Below are 19374 nucleotides of genomic sequence, written 5' to 3'. Positions count from 1 at the left end.
TGATCTTTATATCACTTTAAATAATTCATAGTGAACTTCCATTGTCTATAAACGTTTATAAGTAAATACAAAACGTGTTACGGTTTATTTTTTAAATTTCTATCATTTTAGAGAGAGAGAGAGAGAGACAGAGAGAGACAGAGAGAGAGAGAGAAAGAGAGAGGGTGAGAGAGAGGAAGTGAAAAAAGACTAAACTATGAGTAAAACATTGATGTTTATTTGACGTGAAACAGAAGTTAATGTTTGACCGCCTGGCAGATAGAATAACGGCGTACAATACAAGAATCGTCCTGCAGCTGTGTATGATGGTGGTGTGCTTCTGGTGTTAAGACTAAGCAATTCCCAATATTATTACGAGTTACATCGCGTATCTCAGTGTTAGTTGAGTCCCACACAAAGTGACCATGGTGTGTAGTGTGAGCCCCTAACCTCACCAAATGCACACCATTGAAATCTAAAACGTTAAATATCATAACAATCAAATGTGATGAATTCGACAAGCACAAAGTCGAACGGATTATCATTAATCAAAAACGTTGAATTGTTGCATTTGTCAAGAATTAAGATATATAGTGAAGAATCTTGTTTCAATTCTAAAATCAATATCCTCTTAACTTTGTTAAATAAAGAAATGAAGAATCCTGTTTTAATTCTAAAATGAATATCTTCTCAACTTTGTTAAATAAAGAAATGAAGAATCCCGTTTCAATTCTAAAATCAAGTTTCTATAAAAAAAAAATTGAATAAAATTTGTTCATGATAGATAATTGCAATAAAATTAACAAGAAACACGCATGTCCTGACGGTCACTCAAGTATCATAGCCCTTAAGTGGACCAGCCAAATATTCTCATATTTGTATTTTTAGCTTCATTATTGATTTTAAACCAATACCCGAGACTCATCTGAATCAAGGTCGTGAATTTTACAATTTAGGTAGAGGGTTCCATGGACACACCTATGCATTTGGTGTATCTCCGTCTGTTGTGAAAATATAGAAGAAAACTTTCTATGATTATATATATTTTTACTAATAAGATAATATTGGCCCGCCTAGAGCATAAACATCCGACCCATGAGCCATGGATTTCACAATCCTTGAAGAGTATAATATAAATATTATTATTACGCATTCAATTTATTTCCCACTACTGCAGAGGTAGATTTTTTTTAAGATTGATACATTCTTGCTATATTGCCGCAATGGATATGTCCGAGCATCAGAACCCATGACTCAACATTTAGTTTTTCTCTAATTCGTATGTGAGATTAGAGAAGATTTTCTAAGATTACATACGTTTTCATCATACGACAATTATGGCCATCAGTCAGGCCATATTATATGAGCCATGAATTTCAAAATTTTGGAAGATTGTTTTATGGTTATTATAACTATGCCTTTGGATTTTTTTTCAAATGTGGTAGTATAAAAGAAGAGTTTTGAAAAAAAAATGGCCTGTAGTTTTCAAGTAGAAGTTCAAACGCAAGACAGACGCCTTGAGACGACGAATGGAGATCAATGGCAAAAAGGTCACCTGAGCGGATCAAGTGAGATAAAAAAAATTACTCTGAATAATTGTTCGGTCAAGATAATAAAGTAACTGTAAACGTTGCATTGTAGGGTTGAACTTGAGCAAGCGTACATTTGGTATCGTTTAAAAATGCATTATTTTTTAAATACTTTCCTACAAACCTATATTTTGCCTTCATTTAAAAACATTATAATCGAATTTTATTTAGTCAATCGGATCTTTAGCCATGTTACCAGTCCACACTTTTCAACCAAAATTAAACTTAATCTCGCGACTACATATTTCTTCACCTGCACTCTCATATAGATCTTAGGCAGCTTCTTGACCTTTTAAGCAGCATTATGTTTTACTTTATACAAGAAAACAAATAAAAATGAAAAATGTTTACCATAAAGAGCATACTGCACGTATGTACTTAAATGACTTATGTCACGATCGGAAATATTATCCATAAGACGAGAGCAATGCGATCTGCAATAATGCTGCAAACAGAAAAAAAGGTTCATGTTTATTGCCTTTAGCAGCAATATATCAATAATTAAAATCTTTAAAAATTGATTAATGTTTTCTATTGAATCTTCGTTCTGGTGCTGGAGGACCTTGGACAATATGATGGAAAGAATAATTGTATGAATAAAAGATTGTGCACGCTTCAGTTGTAAAGGAGAATAATGACCGAGTGTCCATTTTTCGACGTAGAATAGTGACCACCGGGCTTTATTCTACGTAGAAATATGGTCCCCTTACCTAAAGAATAAGTGTCATTTTCATAAATATGAGCACACTCTACGCAAAAAAGTGACCCCTGTAGAAGAATGACCCCCTTAAAAATTTAGGTTTTTCAGTATCATTTCTTGTTATATGTAAAGCATCCTGTACAATACTGTCTAAAGTAACTTGAAATTATTTTTGATATTCAAATTAACTTACAGTAAAGTACGTATATATTAGAGAATAAAAATCTTTTCGTAATTATATACTAACATATCGTATCGAGATATAGTTCTCATTACAACGAGTTGCATATATCTCAATATTACGAGTAAATACACATTAAATTTATTATCAGGCCGTTAAAATTTTGAAAAATAATTATCATTTTTGTCTAATCTTAAGCGCTAAAATACCTTTTACGCAGTCAAAATATTTTTTCCGTTTCACTTAAATTGTAAAAGTTTACAAAAATAAATCAAAGCCGAAATTGGTACTGGTTTAGTGAAATCCTATTTCAAAGATTCTTCATCGATCCATCGATTAAATATTGGTGTGTCTAGGAACCTTAAATCGAAAGATTACGAGAGCTCGATGGTCGTGGCCATTTTTAGACTATTTAAAACTCCTAAGAAGAACTCTGCATAAAGATAATAGGAACTAATGAATGTGAAATTTAAAATTGTGGATTTTTTTTTACTAAATGTAAGTATATGGACGACATTATCTTATTAGTCAGCCCGCTGGTCAACTAAGTAAATCAGTATAAAACTTCAAATGTGCTAGCGTAGATTGGAATTCTGGTCAGAAATGAGACAATCCGTGATTCAAGATTACGAAGTTTGACTGTAGTTGTGAAACTGACCAATTTCTGGGTCAAAATGCGCATTAACTGGCTCGGTATTGACCATTGATATCGGCTGTATCCAAGGTACGGAGTACGCATATAGATATCTCCTAGCCATTGGAAATAAGAACAAAAATGCATTGTCAGTGGTTTGTGACAAGTGACCGTGGGGTGGAGATGGAAATTTATCTGAAGCTACAAATCAGATCAGCATCTATATTTGCAATAAATTATTTAAAATAAAGATAAGTCGACGTGCAGTCATATATGGTGTTAAAAATCATCTTTTTACCTAAAGTAATTTTTTTCAAAAATATGTAAACTAAACGATAATAATAGTCTGTCCCAAGTTATTACTTTCAATATTTTGATAATTTTTAATAAAAAAACAAACACTTGTTTAAGGAATACATTTGAAATCGATTAAAGGGAACATATCCAAGATAAAATCAAAATAAACATTGACACATTATCATTTTTCACTCATAAAAGTTCACAGGAACGAAAACAAATCTCTTACATAGGTTTTAAATGGGAAATGTTTTTATCATTCGGAACTCCCTCGGAATACCTCGCAAAATTTTTCAACAATATCATCCGGGCTATTTCATGGCTGATGTAATACAAAATCCCCGTAACTTTCTATTTTGGGTTGTATTTTGAATCCTGAAGCGGTAGAATGGCCCTATCAAAACAGATATTTTGGACATTTTTTTATATTAGTGGATGAAGGTAGTTTGGGCACAAAGGTATTTATGACTATCGAACTATCAAGCAAAAAGTGGTGGAAGCAAAAACGCGGAACAAGGTAAAGAATACTCTAATATCGTCCTGGAGACTCTATCTATTGTACTTCAATAGCTTATGTTTTCATTTTTTATCCTAAAAATTAACATACTGACATACTGACCATTTTAGCTATTTAAAAGCTAACCTTGTGTTAAAGTTTATAGCAGACATAATGATAAAAAATTGTTGTACACCCAGCATTCTTAAGAACAGTCCGTTTTACACGGAGATCGCAGATGCACTGTATTTACTTAACATAAAATTGCAATTAAACTTTGTGTACGTAAAGAAGAAAATGTGAACTACATGTAAATGCAATGTTTTGATAATTCAACTAATTTAAAAGTCGAGTAGCTTAAGGTATGAGATAACCAATATAGATCTATTCTTGCTTTTGGCAGGGGTCATTTTTCTACGGGGGTCATTTCTCTTCATGCTTAACATGAAGACAAATGACCCTTATGTCTTTTTTCTTCAAAATAATCCAATCATTCTACAGATGGTGAGTCGATATTGTACGTCAACAAAATCCCCGGTCATTATTCTACGTGGTCATTATTCTTCTTTTTAAAAAATTAATGATTGATTCGAGGATACAGTGTAAATGTAAAAATGACCAGTTTTCTGATATCCAAGTTAAAATAAGAATACTAAGTAACTAGATATATAATACATTCAAATCTCTAAATAATGAATTTTCCAGATGAATCTCTTTTTTATTTACTGGCCTCTCATACATTTGGAATCATTTACCTGGGTATACTGGCAAAATATACACTTCTCACATCATTAAGATATTTGTTTGATGGACAACACATGTTGCATGTAAATTTATACTTTGTCGATGTGTGTAAATCTACCAGTTGTCTCCTTCTTTTCTTGTTTCAAAGCCAAATGAAGGATATCTTCACATCAAACGCAATAGAATAGCAAAGCATACACAAGCGATGTCATGGCATTAAAATCCTTATTTTGTTTGTTTGTTATAGCATAAAATACCATGGACTATAATATCGAAGAAGTATAGATTTCATTTACAACTGTAAGATTGAATGAACTAAACTACTTTTCCAACATATTCAAAATTTTAATTTTAAGTTGATACTAGTTAGTCCTTTAAAGAATCATTACACAAAAGGAAAATAAGAAGTTTTATTTTATCTGAATTACAATTGTTAACGTATTAAAATATTCAATTTTAAAACAGGTAAGTTAGTTCAGATCTCATTCACATGCTAAGTTGTAGAAGATCATTATTTTATTGAGATATTTTTTGATGAGATTCTACTGTTTAAGAAATTTTGTTTTATCTAAACCTTTAAGAAAAATAACATACAAAACTACTAAAATAGATATTCTTGAAATGAACAATAAAAAAGCATATTACAATCATTTTTTTACGTTCACAATGTTAAAAAATGATTCTAAAACTGAAAATAATTTACATGAGAAAAGTTTTTTGTCAAACAAGCTACAATACCTGTGCATCAACGTATGTCATGGCATGATTTGTTAATGCTACACACTTTCCATTAACAAGATCAAATCCTAATGGACAGTGGTGGCCACTTATGTACGAACATCCATCTATAGAACAGGAGAAGAAACTCATTATTGGGACACTTGGACAAGATACCTTATAACAATCTTTACATTCCTAACTGAATATACAAAACATTCAAAGTACGTATATTTATTATGTGTCTTCAATGATTCGTTTTATAAACACCTAAATAACACTTTGAAATCATTCTTTTAAAGTTTTCCGTATATAAGAATACGGCCATGATCATCAATTTGAATTCATTAATGGAAATATTACAATTCCTTTTGCTCAATTAATTCAACTTAAGGTATACATTTAGTACTTTACTCAGAATGAAAAAAAATCCTCTGATGATAATGAAAAACCTTCTTTTGTGTGTGAAAGACCTATCATGGTAATGGTATTTTTCACTTTCAAAAAGTAGGCCAATGACCTTCTTTTTGAGATAATGGCCACATAATATTTTTACACTATGATTGAAATTTTCTTAATTGTGAAAAAAATACAAATGGCTTTACTCTTTTAAAAAAAGAATACAGTTTATGAATGGCAGTGACACTAAACAAACACATAGCATTAAGTTTTCATTAACAATTTTTATGAATATTCCAGTCCGAATTTCCTCTATCAGTTTTTAAATTCCTACCCTTTTTTGATTTAATTTAAAAAATTAAATAATGATAATACTTAAACATTTAAAGGATTAAACTATGTATATTGACCTTACTCTGCTGGCATAAAATATATATGAGGTCAATGATCAATTTTTGAGATATGGTGTCTTTTATAGTTTTTTAGCATTTTTCAATATTATTGTAGTGTGTGCCATTGGAATATCTACATGAAAAAGCGTGATAAAACCAACAGAAAAGATGCAAAATTATGTCCACTAACAAATAAAATATTAACTTTTAATATTACAGTACTACCAAAAATATTTCAGTAAAAAACAAAATCTGAAAATTTTAGTCCGAATTTCCTCTGTTTTGCTAAAAGTCCAACTTTGTTTGAGCCTAATTCCATACTCTAGTAAAAATATCGAATGGTTTGTCAAAAAATACTTTTAGTGTTTAGAACAAATTTTACTCATGACATTGAACCTTATAACAATCCGAACTTGAGAACTCAAACCCTGGCTAAACAACGTCCTTAAATTAATCCATAATAATACCATTACTCGTGCTCAATACCTTTAAAGGCTGTCGTTGGGGGAACTGTATGATGGTGTGTATGTGCATGCGTAGTGGCTTTGGTGGTTGTTGGCTTTGTGATCGGTGCGTGGGTGGTGGTGGTTGTGGTTGTTGTGGTGGTGTGAATGAGAGGCTGATGGTTACACAGGTCACCGTCACAACAGTTTCCATCCATAGTCAGAAGCAAATGGTCGCTTCTCCGCCCGAAAATGGTGTGAGCTTGATTTTTGAAACGCGTGCATACCTAGTATACATATTTTACATTATATTATTATAAGTGTATTTTTGTGGTTGATAAGATTTTTTTGTTTCTTACGGATTGTGCTACAATGTATAATATTATTCGACCTAAAAGATCTCGATTTGATTGATCATTTTTAGAAGTAAGTATCACATTTGAGAAGAAAAATAAGACCGTCATTGGTATGATTAAATTTAAACCCTCATTTGCACCACGAAAACTACTTTTTAAAAACTAAACAACTCAAATTACACACTTTCACTTCAAAATTCGATTTTTATAACAAACATATTTTAGTCTACAATCAATGTACCAATATACACAGAGACATTAATGCCTGTAAAAGAGTTTGATGTAGTACAAACATATCAACCGGATTGTACCCAAACAGAAATTTCCTCAGAAAAAGTTGTGCCAAAACTCACAGATTACATTGTATTTCATTTCCAAATGTCTAAGCAAGTGTGGCTCAGTCAATAAGCTATTTAGAATCATATTTTAACTATTTTCAAAACAGAGTTTTTTACCAGTCAGGAAATTAGTTAGACCATAGGTATTTTAAATGATTCGTAAAAATTTGAAAATTACATGTTGAGTTATAAGTATGATACATGTATAGAGTTTTTGAACTCTTTTTGTAAACACAAAGTTCGAGGCTTGTTATTAATAACATGTGTGTTTTATTGGTACAAGTTTCAAGTAAATGTTGCTTTCTTCTGTTATTAATATTCATTAAAACATTCAATCTGTGTATCTTGTTTGCCAAGATTCATTTTGTCTAAGAAACTGTCATTCCATATTTCACGACATTTGTAAACAATTATAAAAATCAAGGTTTGTTTACATAACAACGATTTATTTTTTACCTCTGTCTCTCTTTAAAAATAATTTCTTTCATTCAAATTTTGTCAATCATTCAAAATGAGTAGTTTAGCCATTTAATGCATAGAAATGGAACAAAAAAAACTTTTGATGTAAAATTGTGTTCAATCTCTTTGTAGCTATTTAAATTAAATGATAATCAAACAAAACTCATTTTATCTTCTACTTATTCATCTTATTTAAAACACCCACAGAATCAGCGCGTCTACAGCTTGTTTGCTTGATAACCAATATTTATCAGAATTGGTTTATCAATTAATGACTGGACAGCAGCCTCGTTTCAGTGATTTTGATCAACTAACTTGAGCTCGAACATGTCAAGTTCCGACTTTTGAATATCTCTGGATGAATAATTATACAGGAAAGATAAATGTGTTTCTTGAAGTTGTCTTACTTGTTCTTGGAGACACCCTACTCTATATCCATGTGTTCCGTCATCCATAATTTCTTCAAGAACATAGCATTTCTAAAAAAAAAAACAACAGTTTGGTTAGGATATCAAAATGCCGATGGATGGATTGGCGGACAACAATGAAACGGTGATAAATGATAAATGTTTTGATATTTGAAAAAAATGTTCGAACTTTTCTTACAAGAATCAGTTAAGTAAACTCCTTATTGATTTCTAAACTCAATGTATCAAATATCAACTGTTGTGAGTTTGCATGAAGACTTAATAAGCTATAGAACGCAATTTTGCATTTCCTTATATAACGTGTATTATACCTACACGGGTACATTAATACCAAACTTTAGAGATAACAATTAGGTCAAGAGATGTACCTATATATTGTATGACGTGACCATATCATTTTATGAAACATTGTAAAGTTGACCCGATTAACCTGTAATGGGCTTGGTGGCTTACATAAAATGTGCAAGGCAGTAATGTATGCTTTCAGACCGGGGAAAATATTGATTTAAAAAATGAAGATAATAACTTTTCTATTGATCCACGTATCAAAGAAAAAAATGACAGTAAAACTTCATCAATGCGCGTAGCGCAATGATGAAAAAGTTTTCCGGTCAATTTTTTCTTTGATACGTCGATCAATAGAAACATTATTATCTTTATTTCTTATCATTTAATTAAACATTTTCAAATCATAAAATGTAAAGTGTCATTGATCAAAAATGTAAATAATGTAAATGAAGCGGCGCGTATGAATACAAAACACCAACAGCAACAATATTTAAAATGAATGCGCCTTCAGCTGATGCAGAGCGAAATCTAATGGATTAAAGACAAATAGTAGGTTAAAGTGGCATGGTCACGATTTTGGTCAAGAATTATTTTTTTAGTTTTAATATTTACAATGCTTCAGAAAGGCATTTTAATAGGCAACCGAAATTTAAAGGTCTTTTGTTCAGTTAATAGCGAGTTACAGAGCTTGAAATTCTTCGCTATGTAAACAAAGCGTTTGTTTACATTTTGAACTTTGAATTAAAAATGCCAGTTTAAAAACTAAAACGAATGTGTTGAACGATAGGACTTGCTTATCTATGCTTAAAATTAATATAAAGATAGACAAATAAGCTGGAAACAGATTTTTTATAGGTTTATTGAACCTATGTAAACAAAAACAGGGCACGAGCCTTGTTTACATGATAGAGAACTTTGAGCCCCGTATCTTGCTTATAATTCTATGAATGGCTATCAAGATTTTATTTGATCATTAGAAATGCATTTCTAAAGCATTGTAAATACTAAAAGAATAAAAATGGAATTTGACGAAAATCGTGACCATGCCCATATAAAATCTGAATCGGCTGAATTAAAAACGAAACGAAAATACATGCAATAGCTTGTGATGTTATTCAATTTGCAGAAAGATTCGTTAAAACTGGTTTTCATGTGAGATCACTGGAATATGCAAGTGGGCATAACCATGCAAGAAGAGGCGATCGTGGACGAAAATAGTTGATATGTCGACAAAGAATAGTATGTATAAGCGACTTTTGTAAACGGTGTGTTGACTAGATAGCAATTGATGTACTATGCCGCTTGGAATGCGCCGAAGGAGTTGATGCACTACTCATAGCTTTGCTTTACGATGCTTATTCTGAAGACCGATCATGTACGTAAGTAATTTTAAAACTCATCATTTCAAATTTGAACAGCAGTAATACCGTGAAAGTGAATATGCCTACATGTTCGTTATAATTATTCCTGGAAAAGGAACAGCCAGCCTTGCAGTAAATGTTGGTTGATCTCAAGCAGACGAAATCTTGAGAAGACGCTTAATTTTTTATTTCGTGTATCAAATCATGTTTATTGTTTATATTTGAAGATTAAACTTCAAATTTTAAATGGTGAGTTTTAAAATATAAAAATAATAAATATAAGAAATTATAAAAATTTTTGTATTTATTAAGTTGTATTTGGGTTGCTGGTAATTAAACAGAAACAACTTTACACTTTGTTGACAGTGTTTATTTCTGAAATTCACGTTCTAAATAGTGTTAAAAAGAACAGATGAGAAAAGTGATCCGGCCAAAATTTTATCGATGCAGGTATCGAAGAAATTTTTCGACTAATCAGAAGCGTCGATACGTAATCAACGAATTAATATTAAATGATATATGAATAAAGAATTAATCACATTCATCATTTATTTGGCAATCGCACGCCAATATAAACAATAGATGGATTGATATGAAGTTCTTCGAAATTTAAGAAGTATAGACAATAATTTCAGTGAAAGGGTGTCGGGCCAGGTATGTAATCGATTAAAGGTCAAACATGTTAAGAATGGTTTTAATGGACGCGTATTTTTTTTAAAAAAGTTATTAACAATACATACCTCCCCTGGGTCACACATTGTTTTTGTAAAACACTGATTTGGCATATGTACAAATGGACAGCTGTAGCATTCAGCTAAAACAATTATATGAACCAAAAAGGGTAAATAAAAGAAAAAATGTGTATTATAAATAAAAAACAAATTACACAAAAACTATAAATCCATTCACTTACAGCACTTCCCACATGTTGCAGGACAGGACTTCACGAGGCAGCTGTCGTGACACATGTCCTTCATACGCACTGCGAGCCGCTGACAAGCTAATGTGTCGATATCTGCGCAAACTACAACAGCCAATAGCCAATCGTTATAACTATTCATTTATCCAAAATCTTTATCATTTGCAACTAGTAATTGTTATTTTTTCTATTAAAAAAAATTTGGTTACGACAAAAGAAATTCCACACCTGGTAATTGTGCTGTTGTTGGCATTGTTGTTGTTGTTGTTACTGTCTGTGTTGCTGGAGGCATTGTTTGTGTTGTTGTCGGCACTGTTTGTGCTGTTGTCGGCACTGTTTGTGCTGTTGTCGGCATTGTTTGTGTTGCTGGTGGCTTGGTTGATGTTACTAGGTCTGGTATTGATTGTGCTGCTGATGGCATTGTTTCTGTTGTTGGTGGCATTGTTTGTGCTGCTGTCACCATTGTTGTTGTATCAGGAAGTGTTGTAGTAGTATCTAAAACGAGGTCAAATTGTCTTTTTTTGTTATGACCGTGATGGGGTTCATGCTTATTGCAAAGGTCAGTGTTACAACAGTCCCCTTCAATGTTGTGTCGTTTCTTCTTGCCCACCAGAGTAGGAACTCCTACATCCGCCCCAGATCCGAATAGACTGACGCATACCTGAATAGACATATATTATTGCTTACATTTGAATTAGGCATATTAGAAGGTTTGCGTATGAATATTGCTGCTTTAGGAAAAATTGGCCCATTTCAATCGATCTTGCGTTGATTAAACAAATCAGAAATATTAAACAATATTTTATATATCAACTAAATCAATATCTTTTCAAGGTATTTACAATATTAATAATTAGGTCGATATACACCAATGGTATTAATTATAAATGGGGAAAATCAGATTAAATTGTTTGAACTTGATATAGATTGTCCATTATCATTAAAGACAATTGTTTTTATTCATGGTTTCTAAAATAGGAAAAATATAGGGAAAAAACTAAATAGATCAACTCAAAGAACAGAAGTATTTTACGTTTTTTCTTGTTTTTTTTATTGCCAATTTTTAGAAAAATTTTCATATATAGTTCCAAAAAACAAAAGTTGCTTAGAAAAGTAAAGACAATTAACGTTCAAGCTTTTATATTATTAGGTATTTTATTATCATATTTTCAATTTTTTTTTGCAATATGATAAGCTTTAACAGCTTACTGTTGTTGATGCACATCCAAGTCTATAATATGGAGTGAAGTCAGAGTTGATGCCCATATGTGTCAAACATTCCTGAAAATGAAATTGCAATTCATAATGATAGATTTCTCTATAGATTTAGCAATTTAAGATGACTGGACGGTCTTTCCCATATTTAGAATTCAAAAAGAGAGCTCCATAGGAAGATACGAATAAGTATTCACTTTTAAAATCTTAAAAATTTGGATCTTTTTATGAAACGATCTTTTATTGCCAAAAATATCATACATAAAATTTAAAGATCTGGAGGGGTATGATCACCCAGATTCCTTTAAGCAAAAGTTTCCTTTTGATATGAAGAAATATTAAATCAAAGTTCAGTACAACATTCAAAAGTAGATATTTATTTTCCAATTCCGATTAAATAGAAGTTCGATGTTTTCTTACATAATTCATGTCTGGGCATATGTGTGTTGTGTTGCAGTCTTGAACTGAGGGAACATTGTCACAGCTGTAACATTTTCTGGCTACAGGTAATAGAAATGTTAAGCATGTATTTGTATAAATCTGAAATTGAATTGGAGAAACTGTCACAGTTATAGAATATTCCGATTACATTTAAATGCTAAAAAATCCATATTTGCACACAGTGATAAGTGTTCACGTTTAGGGCTTTTTTTTGTTTGTATGTTTTTTGTTGTTTTTTTTTTTTTTTTTTTTTTTGGGGGGGGGGGTCTCCAATACGCAGCAGCTGAGTAATATTTAATATTTTCATCTCTATAATATAAAATATTTAGCATTCCTATTCATCTTAAATTTCTATCTCTGTACAATTGAATAATATGTTTTTGAGGCACTGGTAAAATTTTCCATATACTCTATATAAATTTGTTTTTTTATTATTTTATTTAACAAATATTGAATAAGATTAGGCAGCAGGCAGAGCCTATTTTTACCTTCTCCGTACAACAAGATCAAAATGAACAAATAAAGATATTGAAAAGTAGTTTATTTTTGTTTTTCTTAAGGGAGGAGTCTTATCTGGTTTTGGACTCGTCAAAAGAAAATTTGATGAAATGTTCATTAAATCAAGATAAAAGTAAATTAAAATATGATATTTTTCTATCTTTTTTACTACCACAAATCTTGGCATAGGAATAGTAATCAAAGCTTCGAATCTAACATAGATTGCATTTTTTGGCGAAACATTGGCGAAGGAAAATATAACGTTTCAGCAAATCAGAATTGCTGTTGATTTATGACTCTATTTAGCATTTTAAAGCAAATAACATTAATATTGGATTTTTTCAACTAATGTGAACGAATGATAAGATGTTTGGGTTTCAGAATGATTTTGAAATATGATTTATCTATCAAATTACATTTTTATTTGAACTTTTTAAGCTCCTATTCTATAAATAAATTTATATGAAAAATTAGTAGAATCGGATTTTTTCTCGCATTAAATGGTCAATATATTGGCTTTTCTGTCTATTTGATATTTGTTATAATATAATCTATATATTGGAAGCATGCAAAACAGATAACTACATCTATTTTTATCATTTTTTAAGCTGAGGAAAAAGGCAGTGACCTTGACCTGAACTTTATCCGAAAAAAAAATTTTCAAATTTGATTATACTGATATAATTATTTGGATATATTGTAGTAGAGTTGATTTTGCGTGTGATTGTATAGATTAAAAGATCAGTATGTGTGATTAAATAAAATAAAATATCTTCATGTTGTTTTCACCCAATCATCATTTCATCATCTTCTTAAGCGACCTGACAGACGAAGCAGTTATAAAAGTATCAATGTATTTAATTGGCCTAGCTGGTCGTGTATTTTATAAAAAAAAAAACCCAGACAAGTTACGACTTAGGGCGTAGGCAAGTGCATGACTCTAGCCACATATATAATTATTTATTTACAGCAAGCACATTAATTAGTCTTTATCCCATCGAATGAGAGAATGAATGAATATCCTTATTGTCTGTCATACCTACATAATAATTAAGTATTTTGACAATTGTTCTTCATAAGTAATGAATATGTAATGTTAAAATTTACTTGTAACGTTGTATTCTATCACTTATTATGTCGTGTACCTTTTAATGGTAATATAAGCATATTTCTATATAAAGGTAATTATAACAGCTACATAACCAAGAAATATTTAAGTAAATTTATATCATATGTAATTCTAGATTACTATTTAAATAGCTAATTATAACGAATAACTGAATATATAATGCTGCTTTTATCGTTTTAAATTATCAAGTTCAATTACATAAACGTGATTATTTTGATACAAATATGAAAAGCTGTGGGACAATGTGTTTTACTTATATATATCAAATACATGTTAACGTGCAGATGAAATTGTTATTTATTATATTGTATATTAGTATTAACCATTTCATATTGATTATTGTAGGTTTAATCCCATATATATATATATATATATATATATATATATATATATATATATATATATATATATATATATATATATATATATATATATATATATATATATAGTCCTGAAGTCAAGCAAATAAATGAGATAACCCACAACCGTACTTGTTTATAATCATTAAAACTTTGGCTACAATATGATCTGTTTGACTGTGTCAATTTTTTTTGCATTTCCTAAATAAGAAGTATGTCTGTTACGAGAAGACTTCGTCCCTAAAGATATAATTTGTGTGGTTACATGATAAAATAAGGGGACATGACAAGTGTGAGCATTTTACAATATGGATATGTTTTAAACTATACTAAAATCAGTCATCAAATATTTAATATAATATTGCTTATGCGTACTTCATTTCTTGATTTATCACATATCAAGGGCACGGTGCAATAAGAAAGAAGAAGAAAAGCTTACGGCATTTGTTACAGGTTCTCGGACACAGTTTGCTGAGGCAAGTGTCCGCACAGACATTTACTTTATTATTGAACGCTCTGCAGATATCGACATCTATGTCATCACAAGTAGAGTCTAATCCCCAAACACACCCAACAAACAGAAGAAACACACCTGGAAATTGGAAATCTGGTATTTAGATTACAATATAAGGTTTATCCAAGATATCATAAACCAATAAAGATGGCGGATATATGGTCAATAGTTCATTTTATAATTTTTAAGCTTGTATGATAAAATCAATAATGAATCTTAAAAATAGAAATAATTGAACAGACAGCAATGCGTTCATGTCCAAAACTGCAGCATATTTATCATCTACCCCCAAAATCTAATGTCAATATACAACAAAAGAACGTAATGTTATATTACCGACTATCACCGCCATGTTGAAGCGTGTTCCAGTCCTCTTATCGTCAGGGAATGGTGTACAAGGACAGCGAAGCGCCCACTTTGAGCTATGATAGTGAAAATGACATAATATTTCACATTACATATGTCACGTTTAGGCATTCCGAAACTGTTTCAAAATATTTCATGGTATAATCAACGTACAAAAGTAGGAGAAAGACTTGTAATTTACAAGTTCGTCTATTAGTGTTAGCAAATAAAACCGCTATGACTATGGAAAATCAAAGTACTGAAGTACTGACAGGAGTTGATTTTATCGATTGTTATTTATCTTATAATCAACGATAGGTTATTTTGCTTGGCAAGTAGTATATAATCTATATTTGAATTTCGCATATTTATATAATATGAATTCTCGGACTTTCCGACAAGAATTTCGAGAAAACCTCTTGTGTATATCATGTTGTGTAATATTTAAAAATAGAATTGATTTCATCAAATTATGTATCGGTATTCGAAATATTTCAAAAATTGTATGGATCCAACCAATAATGAATTCTAGTCTCGTTCAATCAGATGCTCGGCTGTCTCCGTTAATCTCTGACAAGTAAGAGATACCAGGTCACGTGATAGCTTGATGATGTGACCTCTAAATATAGACTGACTCTCTGCTTGTCGGAAATGTACGGAGACAGCATATGGTTGAACGAGACTATATTGAACTCTGGCGTAGGAATACATACGACTGCAAACTTCTAAATTGTTCGTACAATTTAAAATCTGACTATTTCCAAGGTATTTATAAATAAGTTTCCTTAAAAAAAATGCTTCAGCGTACATTACACCGAATTTATCGATCATGTTCAAGAACTAAGTATTGTCAGCGGTGATGATTTGTGCTTAGGTCCAAACACTGTTTCTGTTTGCCAGAGTAACTGCATAGGAGAGTTGATTTAAAATCAACTCCCAAAAATGAATTTGCGGGAGCGATTATGCATTCTTACGGTTTTACATATGACGACGAAACTGCGCCACTTTAAGAACTCGCAAGAGACAAGAAATTTCAGTTTTTTATTTCATGTCGTCTACTAAACAAAACCGTTTAATAACAGAGTTTGCAAATGATTGATTAGTTTCTGCTCTATCAAAAAATTAAATATATTTTAAATGAACGCACTCAAAGGGCAGAAATCCTGGCTTATTGATGTGTATTGAAAACGTGTTCACAATATAGAATTATCACAGACTAAATCGACACATTGCATTGAGTCATCGATTATGAATTAACTGAGTTCAAAGCATATTATGTGTATTTTTATAGATATGATAAATGTTATAAATCTTGGGAGGGAGGGTCATATATTAACACCCTAAATAAGATTAACTGATGCATAACAACCCACGTAACAATTTTACTATTTACTCTCACTTTGATTACTGGATGATATATGGTACATGTCTAAACAATGTACTAGTATTCCGATTCTTATCAACATTGCAAACTCGAATTTTTTAGAACATTACAGTGAAAAAGAGTATCATGTGATGTTTAAATATTTAAACAATAAAATGCTTTTTTAGTGATTCATTCGAGATATGAAGGTAGCGACATTGCAGAAAAATACATAACCCGCGTCATGATTATTTTGTGCAGTCCGGGATTTTACTAAGGTCGCTGTAGGTTCAGACTAATCGATAAACAGGGCGTGTCAATTTCAGTTCTGTCACTTTCAGCCGCTGTAGATTTCGACCAATCGATAAATAGGGCGTGTAGATTTCAGTCTGGCTGTTTCTATAGAGCTATGAATTAACTATAAGTTTCCGTAAGAAATAGAGGAAATTATGCTTGGTAGATGTAAATATATTACTATAAATTTTAAACGACCTAATGACATGCTATATATTCTACATTCAACGTTTAAAGTTGGAACTACATTTTTGTGTAGAGAACGATTTCAACGGTTGATTAGTCAACCTCTTGTACCGTGCACCGACACTACATCCTGACCATTGCTTGCGCCCGACTAAAAATTGAAATAACCTTAGGTAAAACAAAAAGAGTTGTTTTATTTAAATAATATTCTGTTAAAATAGTTAAGAGTTTCGTTTATGTAATTATGTAACGTAAAATGGGAGCATTTAGCATAGTTTAATACAAATTTGTTGAACTCTTTGTCAAGGAAACCTTTGTCGCTGTTACGTCAAGATAACGTCATGCAGCCATATTAATACTTAGTGTTAAGTATAAAGCTAATTAAAAGTTGTTTTGATCAAGTGACCTAGGTGTTGTCCACATATTTCTCTTCATCAATAAATACAGCTTTTTAATTCTTATTTTAACAACAGTTCACCAATACATAAAAAGTATAAATAGACGTTTAGAGCAATAAATAGTCTCACGAATTATAATACAGGGACTCCCTTACAGTCGGGTACCAGTGATCAAACCCTTGCCAACGAATTTGTACACTTCTTCAATAACAAAGTGCAAAAGATCAGACTAGGTTTGGACATGTCAGATTCCGATGACAATACAGCTTCTCTAAACCTGGATGAACTGATACCAGAACTTGGTTCCGTAAAAGTTCAAATGTAGGGAGAGTTTAACAAGGTCGTCAAGAGCCGTGTCAGTAAAACCTGAACACTCGATGCCATTCCTACAGCGCTTTTGAAGAACAGCTGTTCTCCCTACAGTGCTAACAACCATTATTGACCTGGTGAATGCATCACTCGCAACTGGGATCTTTACAAATAGGCTGAAACCTACACCTGTTATTCAACGCTTGAAAAAGACTGGACAGAACACTTTTAGTAACTATATATAGACCCGTTTCAAATATCCCGTTTATCAGCAAGGTCAATGATCGTGTTGTTGCACAGCTCCTCAATAATCATCTCACCAAGAATGGTCTGCATGGTAACCTGCAGTCGGCATACAAGTCATTTACCAGCACTGATGCAGCCATCCTGCGAATAGAAGCAGACGTAGAAAAGGTTCTAGATGAAGAAGATACATAACCCCTAGTTCTTCTTGACCTTAGTACCGCTTTTGACAACTTAAATCATACGCTTTTGTAAGAAAGACTTTAAAATGAGGTTGGACTGACGGAAACAGCACTCTCATGGTACAATCATATCCCACTGGCCGCACTCATGCAGTAAAGATCAATAAGAGTATTTCCTTAGATGTACCACTGTCCACGGGAGTGCCAAAAGGATTTGTTCTTGGCCCTCTTATTTTCCTAGTGTATCTTCAAATACTCAGAGTTATCAACAAGTATGCCATTAGCCGCCATGGATTCGCAGATGGCACTCAAATTTACAGCCGAAGGAGTGTAAAAAAAAACACAGCCATTCTTAACTTTTAAGTCAACACTATGGAAATTGCATAGCAAGTGTTTGATCCTTGATGACTGTGAACAAACTCAAACTGAACGACGCAAAAATGAGGTAATTGTGACTGCTTGTTCCAACCAGCAGTGTCGCTTGAAGGATATCAACATATAGATTGGTGAGGCAATTGTAACACCTAAGTCCAATGTAAAAAAAAAAAACTTGGATGCTGTCCTAGACGCTACCTTATCAATGAAAAAACAAGTCAGCTCTGTCGCCAGAAAGATGTACTTTAAAATCCGAAGAATCTCGAAGGTGAGACACCATTTCATCTCAGAAGATTGGGCAAATTTTATCAATGCAACATTCATATTTCATCTTGACTGTCACAATTCGTTCCTGTTTGGCATACCGAATAGACCGTTGCACCAGTAACAAGTGGCTCAGAACATTGGTGCACGTTTCATGTCTAATAAAAACATGCTCCAGACAACCACACTGACTGTCTGTACAACACCGTGTTGTATTTTAAGTACTGACAACCAATAAATATGAGAAAACGATGCTATGTCTACCAACCACACATGACATTGAGATCATCATCGGACCAATGGAATTGACAATAAAAAAAAGTCATCAAACAAAAACGGCGCTAGAGCTATATAAGTTCTTGGTGCCCAATTGAGGAATAATTTAATACTGAAACTCAGTAAGCATTAAACACACGGAGCATTTCGCAAGACCCTCAAAACACTGTTGTTGAAGCGTGAATATGAAACATAGACCAGCACTAAATTACGACTATGAATGATTTATCCTGCCCATCCTTTAATCATGTTTTTGATGAGCT

General features: G+C 31.9%; 1 protein-coding gene across 1 annotated transcript; it reads right to left on the bottom strand.

Annotated features, from left to right (window-relative positions):
- Positions 1-201: 201 nt before the first annotated feature.
- On the bottom strand, positions 202-15298 carry LOC128185811 (uncharacterized). The gene is made up of 12 exons (XM_052855479.1): positions 15213-15298; positions 14802-14954; positions 12356-12435; positions 11930-12001; positions 10949-11381; positions 10715-10825; positions 10542-10615; positions 8132-8203; positions 6615-6858; positions 5359-5465; positions 1920-2013; positions 202-454 (listed from the first exon to the last, which is right to left on the bottom strand). The coding sequence occupies exons 1-12, from the start codon at positions 15226-15228 to the stop codon at positions 237-239; spliced, it is 1674 nt and encodes a 557-aa protein (XP_052711439.1). The 5' UTR covers positions 15229-15298; the 3' UTR covers positions 202-236.
- Positions 15299-19374: the final 4076 nt, after the last annotated feature.

Source organism: Crassostrea angulata, chromosome 5 (assembly GCF_025612915.1).
Source record: "Crassostrea angulata isolate pt1a10 chromosome 5, ASM2561291v2, whole genome shotgun sequence".
Classification (NCBI taxonomy): Eukaryota; Metazoa; Mollusca; class Bivalvia; order Ostreida; family Ostreidae; genus Magallana; species Magallana angulata.
This window is presented reverse-complemented; position numbering and strand designations above follow the sequence as displayed.

Coding starts and splice junctions, on each gene's coding strand:
- LOC128185811 (XM_052855479.1), bottom strand. Junction 8,204..10,541: donor CAATGTGTGACCCAGGGGAG/GTATGTATTGTT, acceptor TTTTTTTTTTAG/AAATGCTATGTTCTTGAAGA. Junction 6,859..8,131: donor TAGGGTGTCTCCAAGAACAA/GTAAGACAACTT, acceptor TATGTATACTAG/GTATGCACGCGTTTCAAAAA.